Source organism: Mercurialis annua, linkage group LG5, assembly GCF_937616625.2.
Source record: "Mercurialis annua linkage group LG5, ddMerAnnu1.2, whole genome shotgun sequence".
Lineage (NCBI taxonomy): Eukaryota > Viridiplantae > Streptophyta > Magnoliopsida > Malpighiales > Euphorbiaceae > Mercurialis > Mercurialis annua.
The window spans coordinates 52,457,590-52,470,280 of NC_065574.1; the positions used below are offsets into that span (position 1 = coordinate 52,457,590).

The 12,691-nt window shown below is 32.7% G+C and overlaps 1 protein-coding gene across 1 annotated transcript; it reads right to left on the reverse strand.

The window, feature by feature from the left end:
• Positions 1–4,749: 4,749 nt before the first annotated feature.
• On the reverse strand, positions 4,750–12,134 carry LOC126681250 (hydroxyproline O-galactosyltransferase GALT2). The gene is made up of 7 exons (XM_050376744.2): positions 10,728–12,134; positions 9,184–9,416; positions 8,466–8,756; positions 7,105–7,233; positions 6,825–6,998; positions 5,363–5,470; positions 4,750–5,268 (listed from the first exon to the last, which is right to left on the reverse strand). Exons 1-7 carry the CDS (start codon positions 11,632–11,634, stop codon positions 5,062–5,064), a joined length of 2,049 nt encoding a protein of 682 aa, XP_050232701.1. The 5' UTR covers positions 11,635–12,134; the 3' UTR covers positions 4,750–5,061.
• Between the last annotated feature and the right edge of the window lie 557 nt (positions 12,135–12,691).

Here is a 12,691-nt window from a genome sequence, read left to right on the forward strand (position 1 = left end):
ATGGTTTTTCAACTTTAATTTCGATAATTATTAGATCCGTACGTTAATTTTGACACTTATTTTCAAATATTTTGGTACCCCACCTTTAGTTTTGTGAACGATTTGTTCCTTCATTTTTAATTTTACTAAACGATTTGGTTCTACACTTTTGAACGATTTAGTACCTCAATTTCAATCCGTTGAACGATTTAGTCCCTCAAATTAACAGAAGGATCTTTTTGTTAACGGAATTAAAACTGAGGGACCATTAAGTGGACTTTTGAAACAAGAGGTATCAAACTGTTAATTATAGTATACCTCAAGGGCCTCTAAGTAATTTGTTATTAAAATAATTTAGATATTATTATATATATTTTTAAAAATAGTTTATGGCTTCAACAAATGACTGGGTAGACCCGATTATTGGGTTGGTGCCTGTGCAGCCGTCCAAGTCCAACCCACTTAGGCCGGAATCAGACACTTTGTATTAAGCCCAACCCGAATTTAAACTCAGATGAATCCTATCTTTTTTATATACATGCTTGATTTTTAATTTTGTTAAATAATATATATCCTCAAAAGTTAAGACCAGAATCGTAAAAATGTAATACATGAGCCGAATTTTAATAGTACGCATTAGGCTTGTACTTGATCTGAACCGAGCTTGGACTTACATTTAAAATTATCAAATCCAATTGGATCCAATCCAAATAGATTTTTGAGAAAATTAGGAAAAATACTCTCTTTTTAAAAATAATATGATTTCCTACCTCAAGAAGGAAAAGATAGAGAAAATACCTCACCCTTTTAATATAATTATTTGTTTACTCTAACACATATTTATATTATAATTATACCTACTTCTTATTATTATTTTATTTTAATCATATTTCTTTTACTCTAATCATATACCACCTGTCACTTTTTTTTCTCTTTCTCTTTCCTTTCTCTTTCTTCTTTATTCTCTTCTCTGCTTTCTTTTTTTTTCCGCCATTTTTCTTCTTCTTTATTCTTCTTTTCTTCTCCATTTTTATTCTTTTTTTCGTCATCGAGCCGCCGTCGCTCGGCCATCGTTTCGTCATCGCTCCGCCGTTCTTTCATATTTGATTTTAGTGATTTTTTTCTTAATTCGTGGTGATAAATATAATTTTTTTTAACTTTCAGATCTAAATAAATTAATTTTGATTTTTTTTAACTTTAGATCTAAAAATCTGCATAAAAGACGATGTTATGATGAAAAAAACGATTTTCTGCACAAAAAAACGATTTTCTGCAAAAAAACAGCTTCTGATTATCATCTAATTATCACTGCATTATCATGCCATTATCATAAAAATGAAGAGAAAAAATATTTTTTTATAAAAAAACGTCTGATTATCGTATGAGTATCACTGCATTGTAACTAGGGGTTAGCATTCGGTCGGTTCGGTCAAAACCGATCCGAAAATGACCAAACCGACCAAACCGAATGTTGTAATATTTTTGACCGAACCGACCGAACAAAGAACATTAACCGAATCTATTTCGACCGAATATATTTTCGGTCGGTTCGGTCGGTTCGGTTAAATGGGCTATTTATGGGCTTTTATGGGCTTTTTCAATTATATATGCTTTAAAGATCAATTAATTTTTTTCACAAATTCAAATAATTGAATTCTATAAAAATTAGAAAGAAATCAAGCATTTTCTCACAAATCCAAACAACATACCATAGCAAGAATTAAATTCAAAAAAATATCACCCTACTTTTCATAATAATCATTCAAAATTATAAGTATTCGGTCGGTTCGGTTAAAGTGTAAATTTTAAATTCTTAACCGAACCGTTAACCGATAACCAAAAATTTATATTTTTTTAACCGAACCGACCGAATGAAAATTTATCACCGAACCAAACCGACCGAAATTCATCGGTTCGGTCGGTTTGGTCGGTTTTTTCAAAACTTTGCTCACCCCTAATTGTAACACTATGATAACTAGATAATAATGAAGTATGATAAATTTATGATAATTGAATGATAACGTACGTGAAAATATAATTACAAAAAATTCATGATATCAATGATAATCAGATGATAATTATATGGAAAACAGATTACATAAAAATTATGATAACTAGATGACAATGAAGTATGATAAGATTATGATAATTGGATGATAACGTACGAGAAAATTTAATTACAAAAAAATTCATGATATCAGTGATAACCATATGATAATTAAATAATAAAGTTATGATAATAGTATGATAATATGATACCTATATAGAAAAAAATTATGATAACGAGATGATAATGTGAAGACAATAGTATGATGAGGTTCTTATTGATAATAAAAGATAATAGTATGATAATATGATATTTGCATGAAAAAAAAATTACTTGCAAGATTATGATAATGACATGATAATAATCTGCTACATACGATACTGATAATGACATGATAATAAGATGACAATGCAATATGATACATTGATAATTATATGATAAGGTGAAACTGTGATAATCATATGATAATGTAATAATTTGATAATCATATGATAATATGATATTGTGTTTTGTCTAATATTATCTAGCAGTATCATCACATTATCATATAATAATTTGCAATTTGCGATACTGATAATGACATGATAATAAGATGTCAATGCAATATGATACACTGATAATTACATGCTAAGCTGAAGCTGTGATAATTATATGATAAGGTGATATAGTGATAATCATATGATAATGTGATACTGTGATTTGTCTAATATTATCCAGCAGTATCATCACATTATCATATAATAATCTGATACATACGAAACTGATAATGACATGATAATAAGACGCCAATGCAATATGATACACTGATAATTACATGCTAAGGTGAAGCTGTGATAATCATATGATAAGATGATACAGTGATAATTATATGATAAGGTGATAATTATTTTATTCTTTTAAATTTAATATTAATAAAATTAAATATTAAATTATTAGCATATGTTTTAAAAAAATTAGAAAAATTTGATAATTTTTAAATAAATGAAAAAAAAAGATGTTAAATTTATTGGTACAATTTGTAGAATTGTTAATTTAAAGAATGAAAAAAAAGAATAAAAAAATTAAAAATGAAAGAAGTATCATAATAGAATTTGTTAGTTACAGTAGGCACAGATGCGGAGAGAGAGAGAGAGAGAGAGAGAGAGAGGACATTTTATACTCAGAGTATAATACCAATTTCTTTACACATGGGAGTACAAACACAAAATAATTAACACTGTGATGTATTTTCATTGATTTTTCCGCTTTGAGGTATAAAGCCATATTATTTTTCTTTTTGAGGTAAATTTCTAAATCTCTCTAGATTTTTTTCATAAATTTTTCTTTTTTTTTAACAAAGACTAAAATTTCCATTAATAATAACGAAAATTACATGAACGGTTTCTCAACATACTGAGTCAACTATTCTAGAAAAGATGATGAGAGCTGTAAAAATACAGTCATCGACTAGGGCTAAACTAACCACCAAAGGTCACCCAAATTTGTAGACTAAAACTAGATCTAATAATAAAATCCAGATTTATTGAACGTTCTAAAGAAATCTAACTTTGAATGCACGACTGATCACATCTTCTATGATGCATCTGTTCTCTTGAAGATTAAAAACAACATCGATGTTGACGCAAAACATACCTGTACTTGATGAAATCCGTCGTAAGATGCTGCCTATAATTGTTTCAGAGATCCAAGTCGTTTGCACCGCAAAAAACAATTTCATCTCAAAGATGAAAAAAGCTATTCTTAATTTCGATTAGATTAGATCTAATCTCAATTAAAATACTATGGTAGAAAATAATTTCTAGATCTAGACCGAAATTGGCCAATAAAGAAATTTTATTCAAAAACTAAAGATAAAAACTATGAAAAAAACTAAAATTGAGAGATTGGTGGGGTGATTTTTGACCATAAATGGCCAAAAACCACCCTCCAAATGAACAAGAAGAAAAAAAAACTTACTAGGATTTGAGAGGTTTTTCAAAAGAGAGAGACGGCTTGGATACTTCACTTTTTGAGAGGTTTTTCATAAATATTTCACTTTTTGAAAATTTTGCAAAAAAATAATCTACTAATAAACTACCAAAAATGAGTATTTTTACAAAAAATTTAAAAAGTTAGGTATAGAGGGTAGTTTTTCCAATTCAAAGGGTTTTTTTCTTAAATACTTCACTTTTTGAAAATTTTGTAAAATTACTCCTTTTTTGTAGTTTATTAGTAGGTTATCCGCTCAAATCCAATCCTAACATGTATATGGTCAGGTGCTACCTTGATCCACTCAAAATGGGTAACTATGCTTCTACATTTATTTTGATTTATACATAGTAAATCTTATTTTATCAACAAATCACCATTTGATGAATTATTATCACTTCCAATCAGTGATGAAATTGATAAAATATATATATGTATGTATGTGTGTGTGTGTATATATAATGATTTTAGAAAAGAAAACCTCTATTAAAATACGTTTATATTTTAATTAGAAAAAGAGTTAATTTTCATTGAATGTACAAATTTAAGGATCGGATCGCATCTGAGTAGACTTTAGGAATATGAATAATTTTCTTCAAAAGTTCAAGAGGTAATCTGCCGCTGACTTAGCTTGATAATGACACAAGTCTTATCAGTATTCATAGGCAATATTAATTGATTTAGTTGACAATTCAATCACAGCATAATCTCTTACTAATTAGTCACTATTAAGGCTGGAAAAAAAAAACAGAAAATTTGCATGATCTTGAGGCTTTCAACTAAATAGACATAAGCAGTTATAACATATACAAAATCATTGTACAAATTTCCCCAAAATGTGTTCACCTAACTATCGACGACCATTCTGTCATCGGCCCAAAAATGGTGGCTGCAACTTAGTACACAGCCATCTCTAACAATGATCGAGATACGTTACGGAGGATCCAAGTTGGAAACGAGAACCGGCAAAGTCAAGGTATGATCAGTGGATGCAGCCAGAGCCACTGCTTGTTATCTTCTAGGGGTTCCGTCTCAGGGACATCCGCCGGGGCTTGTGATAGTGCGGGTCATCTAAAATTACAGCATTGAGCCCGACCTCTCGATAGCTTATCCCATAGACACATCATTTGCCGTGGGGATTGATAATGTGCAGTGTAATAGTTTTCCATGCATCCGTACTGACAGAATTTCCAATTATGCGAGTATTGGACGGTTTTGGAACTGTTAAAGTGTTCGACCCACATTCCCATACTCACATCTTCCATCTTGAAAAGCTGTAACCGTATCATAACAATATCACACATTTAAAAATGAATCAAAGTGAGAAGGGGTCGATGGAGAAAAAAGATTCGTAGAAATATTACTAACCCGGAGACTCCGATCGCCATGCTGTGCAACGATAAATTTAGCAACATCTTGAGAGATTACATATCCAGGTCCATTGGCATAGGGAGGATATACCGCTTCTGGCCATTCCTGTCACCAGGAAAGAAAATCCATTTACATTTCAGAAAAACTTGAATTACTTTAGGTGTATTTTTCCTGCAAAACAGTTAAAAAACGTAGAGGAGAACACAGCATAATCATAGAAAAATAGGACAATTAACTGAAAATCTGATGACCACAATTTCTAAAGTCACAGACAAAGTTGAACAGAAGATTTAAATTACTCGACTATTTTATTCCAAGGTCTACAAGTTGCTTCTGTTATTTGACTACCGGGACTGATGATCGTAAAACCATTTGTATGTAAGGTGCAAGTTCGACAGATAAAAGTTTGAGTGCTGCACAACATAATTTAACCCGGTCCTGGACCAAAATGAATGTGTTTCGGATTGCTTGTTTTTCTCTTTTCCCCCTTTTATCCTCAATAAATCTACTTGGATCTCAGATTAACGAAAAGGATGCTTAACCCATCTCGCAAACTGAAATCATGCTATACAACTGCATGAATTCAAGATTTGCACAAAATTATTCTTCAACACAAACTACTTCTTTTACACCAACTTTGCACTCAGAGCCTGTCTTTGATTACTATATGGAACTCTGAGTAACGTTTTTGTCAAATAACCAATAAATTCACAAGTTTATACTTTTAGGTGAGACTGCAGCTGTAGTTTTATTATCTTTATCACACTGCATGTGAATTACCCATTGGACTTTTTAAGCGTGAAGAAGCAAGATCCATCTTACCTCACGCTCAAATATTTAATAAACCAAATAGGATTGCGGATGATAGAATCTTTTTCGATCATAAAGACTTTGATACTATGTCAAGTAACCAATCAACCAAAAATATTCAACTCTTAGGTGAGATTCCAATTATAATTTTCTATATTTAAAAAGCTTGTTCCATTATCTACCTAAGCTCCATCAAAGCTTAAGAAATTTATCCAATTTCCCTTTTCATTTTTCTAAACCCTGAACCTTTCTTAACTAACTAAAACCACATTTTGACGAGTATAATGAAATAATGCAATGTCACTCCCACTTCCGGTACTATGAAATTTCTATTTCATGTAATTCCATATTCAGTTAAGGTTAAGACTGTTGGAAACAGCTGATAATGATGTTGTATGATGCAAGAATAAGATGGTGCTTCCAAAGTCGCAAACATTCCCCTTCAAACAAAAATGGTGAACCAAAGTCGCAAACATTCCCCTTCAAATAAAAATGGTGAACCAAAGTCGCAAACATTCCCCTTCAAATAAAAATAATGAATGGTAACAGGAATGCAACTGAATTGAGTAATGCGAAAGGTGTGAATGAGCACCAGACACCAGTCATAACTATATCTAAAAGAAAACGGAAAGATGAAAAAAGAGACTACCTCAAAAGTGACTGCCCATTTTCCAGTCCTCAGAGGACGATGTAAAAGGTTGAGATTGCCCATATAAAGAGATTTTTTGGCAGGGATGCCATCAATTTCTTTCATGACAGTCTCCACTCTAACAAATGTGTCATCGTCACATTTCATAATATATGCAGCAGAAACATTCTGAACCTATATGGAGAATGAGACTAATTCAGAATAAGAAAATGGAACCTCAAGAATGTAAACATACTAAAGAGATTTAGCCAAATATGAACACTGATAAAGTGAAAATTACCCCAAATTCACAAATGGCTATCGTCTTAAGAACCACTAGTTCATAACGATCCATGAATGGCAATATGACAATATCGCCAAAGTAAGACGCCTCCTTCTTTAACACTGCATTTACTTCCTTCCTGGGGCTCTGCAAATTTAATCACATTCCAATGTTGAATATGATTTATATTAAAACTACTAGCAGAAGAAGAATGAAGAGGAGAAAAGAAAACTAGATAAATGCTGTTTCAGATACTTAGGATCAGAAACGACATTTGCGTCATTTTTAATATGTGCCATTGTACTACTGTATACTCATTGTTATATCATGAGTATATATCCAAGAAACCGTAAAACCAACAAAAAAAGCTGATGAACTATGCAAGATAAATAAGCTACTTTTATCTAAACAGCTAAGTTTATGTCAAAGAACTGTAAATATCAAGTGTGTTGGTTCATATACTTCAGTTAAGCGACTTACACTTGGGTGATCCATTAATTTGCATTTATGTGAAAAAAGTGGTAATAATTTAAACTAGTTCTCAAACGATCCAGGTAGGTGAAGTACTGTTAATAACTCTGCTTCAAAAACTAATATGAGCACCAGGCATCTACGTTATTCCCTCGAATGAGAAGATTAAGGAACCAACCATTACTAGGCACATTTTAAGTGACATGGTTAGGTAGGGGGTAGGGGTGAGCATTAAACGGTCAAAACCGAATAACCGAACCGAACCGAACCGAATTAATCAAACCGAAATATAATTTGAAAATATGGTTCAGTTACGGTCCGAATTTTTAAAATTTTGACTATTCGGTTCGGTTTACGGTTTTTACAAAAAAATAACCGTAATAACCGAACCGACCGTATATAAAAATTACATTGTTTTAAACTTTCATATACTCACATTTATATATTAAACTTGTTTAATTTTATAGTTTTATAATAAAAAAAGATAAATATAGATTTAATTTAAAGCACATGTACTCTCTATGTTAAATTTTTCCATTTTTTTTATTTATTTTTTAAAAAAACTGTTTTTTTTTCTTTCTAAAAACCATACAAAAAATATTACGGTTTTCTACCGAACCGAACCGAACCGAACCGTAATATTTCGGTTTGATTAATACGGTTTTGATATAATTTGGTTAATACGGTTCGGTGACCGAAATTTTTAAAAAACCGAACGGTTTTGAATTTTTGGGCGGTTCGATGACCGAACCGACCGTTGCTCACCCCTAGTAGGGGGTACCACTCCATTAATTTCATAATTGTACATATGAGAAGGAAGGATATTAGGGATCAAATTGATCCCCTAATCTAAGTACATGTATTCTGAAACCTATTAAGCTCTAAAAGAACAAATGTGGAGATCTTACCAATGCAACAAAAAATCGAACTACTACACTCGAAGACTTAATTGGGGCTGACTGCATCCAAGTTTTTCTCACTGCCATACGTTCCGCAAAGTGATTACTAGCAGACAGGATACCAATGAAAAGTTGAACAGGACTCTTTGGTAAAGGTTGGGATTTCCACTTATCAGACATTTCCAACACTCTTTGAGGAGAGAAGCTCGGGTGGGAGCTAGGAAGAGAGGTGGCATAAACTGAATGAACATCCACATCTCCTTTGATTGCCAATCCTGTTGCATCTTCAAGCGTAAATCCCTGAAGGTACATAAAAAATCATTATCAAATTTGCTACAGTCATTTGAAGCATTCTGTTTTGCAGTATTGAACAATCAAAAAGATGTGATAAGTGTCAAAGAACATGTATCCATGAAACCTGCAATTAAATAATAGTAATACTACAGAAACCCAGTGAAAATATAATGAAACAAGAAAACAACTCAAAAAGTTGATAGGAAAAGCATCAAGCATAAGTACATGTAAGTGGAAGAAAGAAGGAAATTATTTAGAAAAATTGCATGCAAACAATTAAAAATCCCTGCAGTAGTCACAGCCACTATAATAAATTATCAAGGATCAGGTGTGCTACCATGTCGTCTAGATCTCCAAGGTGAAATTTTGCTGCATGACTAATAGAGATACAAAAAATTTGTCATATGGTAAACATCTGTATTTAGCAACCTACCGGACGATATGGAAATGAGGTCACGTGTCGACCCCCAACATTAATATGGTATCCATCAACACCAGCACGCAATGTCAAGATAAACAATCTATCCTCCACAAAAGAAAATGGCCAGGTCACTTCAGGTTTCTGCTCACGCCCAATGAACCTCTTGAACCATGAAGTTGTCTTGGACTCCTTTGAATCTACAATGTCATTCCGCATCCATTTCTCGCATCTCCTGAATCCATCAACTGCCAAATATATGTACCAGATGTTACAACACAATGACACATTGTGGAGTTAAGAGTTCACTGAGAAAGTTTAAAGGTACATTTATGTGTGCAAGTTTGTGACAGTAAGCGGAAGTGCTTGATACAATTCATCAGTAATTGAAGCTTTGAAACAAGATCTTAAACTCATGACACCATATAAAAAGGGAACTTAGTCCATAGGCTACCATACAATTGGAATCATATTTATGTGTGGACTATTACTAAGAAAACTCAAGAACAGATAAAAAGAACTTGGAGCATTCTAACATATGCATAACCTTATCGATCCGCATTTCATATTAATACACTATACATACGTCGGTAGTAATCTTGTCAGCATAACTCTTTAATAACAGAAAAAAAGTAATACATCAATGGATTTATATGTTGAGAAAATTTTCTTAGTTGCATTCAAGGAACTTGCCTACGACCACTAGCTTAGCTCATATATAAGAAGAGCAAACAATATTCCCTGAGAGAATTTAAAACTTGATATTTCTCCTCAGCAAATGTTATCATGTGACCTTTTACATCAATTGAAGTGTAAATCAGCAAAAGGCCTTCTCTAGAAAAGCAATTAAGATAGAAAAACTATATTTTTTTTGCAAGAATCGATATATGCGGCATGGGCCCTGACAGGAAAAACTGCATTTAAGTTGGATATTACTACTTCTTGCAACTCAGAGAAATCAACTAACAGTATATTGACCACAAAGCAGATAAGGTGTTAGCAAAAGAGACTACACAAATTGATTGACTGGCAAGCAAAAAGTAGTCTAGCACAAATACCATCACTACCAAAATTGCAAAAATGGTAATTTACACCTATTACGCATTATTTTAAACTTCTATTCCAAATTATGTACTTCACAACGTAAATGCCTGCAGTAGTATTGTAACTTAAAATAAACCTTTTCTTATTAAATAATGATGCCTTATGCTTATAGTTCAGATTTAGCCTACACACTAGTCATGATGTTTTAATGATTTGGAGAAGTCATTAACATGCTTTACATCTCATACATAAGTAACATCAAGACTAGCAATCCAATAGATGTCTAAAAACTTTAAAATTTGAGCGTTAACGGTATAATTAACGTTTTTTTAGAGCCAAAAGAGTGTTTCTCCCGACTCCTCACTTCCCAGCATTTCATGTTTCTTTCAATTTTAACAATGACATTATTTTCTTTACCAAATCAATCCTAATATAATTGGCATAACTTGCAAAATAAAAAAAGGGAAGCAAAAACTAACAAAGATGTTCAAAGTTCAAACTAGTACAGCTCTTACCCAACATGTCATCATCCTTCTTGGATGGCAAACCATCACACCTCTGAGCTGTCCCCCATTGCATCCGATAGCAGGTGTTATGCTCAATGACTGGTTGCTTACTCCAATCTCCTCTTAATCGAGGATTCAAATGTAAAATCTTTGGTGGATCCTCCCCGTCCACTGCCTTTAAACCTTGTAACTCAATCATAAACTGTGATACCATAACAATGCCGTCGCCACTCCTCAACCTTGCAAGCTGAGGCACATACTCCTGATGCGCATGATGAGGTGTTCCCACCACTGTAATCGAAGACCCTGCAGCTAAACCGCAAGGAAGGAACATCATATTATCACGTGCAGCCAACTCATCGCCCTTCACCGACACCCACGAAGGACATGATTCAGTCTTCCCATCATACACAGAACTCTGTCCAACGCCCTTCGCGTCGTATTTTTCCACCTCTTCCCAAGCCTTCAATCCCAAAGTCCAAGCCTCATCAGCCATTCTCTCAAGAATAGACAAATCACTAGTTCTATTCCTACGCATTATAATCTCTCCCGTAATTCTACCATATCGATGCTGGAGTGGCTTTATAGGTTTCGGCTCTCCTTTAACTTCCTCCAAAGGCTCCTTACTAGGCATCGATGGAGCATTCCGATTTTCGTTATCCTCTAATTTCCGATGAAACGTATCCTTATAAACAGAGCTGAAAAAAGGCTTACTCAACTCCGAATCCTCCATTTCTTCTACCGCGGCGCCATCTAAACCGACATAACTATCATCCCCACTTAACATTGCAGCAATCTCCAAAAAATGTGGAAACTTAAAAGCTAAAAACACCAAGTACATTGCTCCAATACCCAGCAAGAAATGTGACAACTTGAACCTCCTACCACTAGGAGGTTCATTTTTTAACCTCTTCATCTTATAATACACTCAATCAACACCAAAGCAAACAATTTAAACCTCCTACAAAACTCAAATACACCTCAAACTAAGGCTAACAAAATCTTAAAATTAAACCCTTAAATATGTTATATTTACAATATAAACTTGTTGAAACAATCAGAAGGACTAAAATGTAGCAAAAATGGCAAATGTAGATCAATTTACAGGCAAAGAAAACTCAAACCATGATGGGTTGTAAAAGATCAAGCCAAAGATCAAAAATTTGTCGGAACCCAGCAAAACTTAGGGACCCAAAACCCCAAATTTGTCAATAAATTAGCAGGTTTGATCAGAGAAACGTAGACCCAATAATGGTGGTTAATTTCAAAGATTGGATTTTGAGAAAAGAACAAAATTGGGAAAAAAGAAGAAGCAGAGAGGTAGACAGTAGATTGTAATCTACAATGTGCAATGGCCAATCGAGGTGTTTGGGTAGGGTAGAGGGAGGGACCATTACAAGAGAAATAACGAGGAAATGAAGGACTAAAATGTAAAATGTGTGAACTTCAGCAAGAGAAGCAAGCAACTGACTAAAACCGTTTTTTTTTTTAAATTAAGTTTTTATCATTTTTAAATACATTTAATTTACTATCTATTTCAATTATGAAAGAAAATAAGCTAATTTTGAGTGAATGTGTATTTGAAAAAGAGGATACAGCTAAAATACTGAAATTATTAATATATCATTTTAAATGATTCTTAAAAAAAATTAATTTCTATTCCAAAATAGAAAAAAGAATTGTATATTAGGTAGATAATATTCCTTACATCTTTTTCAATTGTTCATCTAGTTAATTAGTATTGTGATCCATGAATACTGTATGTAATTGTAAAAGCACAGATTTTATTTTATAAATAGAGCAACATATTTGTATATAAAATCCACACATTCAGCATTTATCACGATTTAAATATATTATTTAAAACGTGACGTCCCCGTCTTAATCTTTCTAATTTTTTCATTATATAGCTACTGTTTTTTTTCCCAACTATTGGAAGCATACATGCAAAATAGAATTGGACTGTGAGTTAT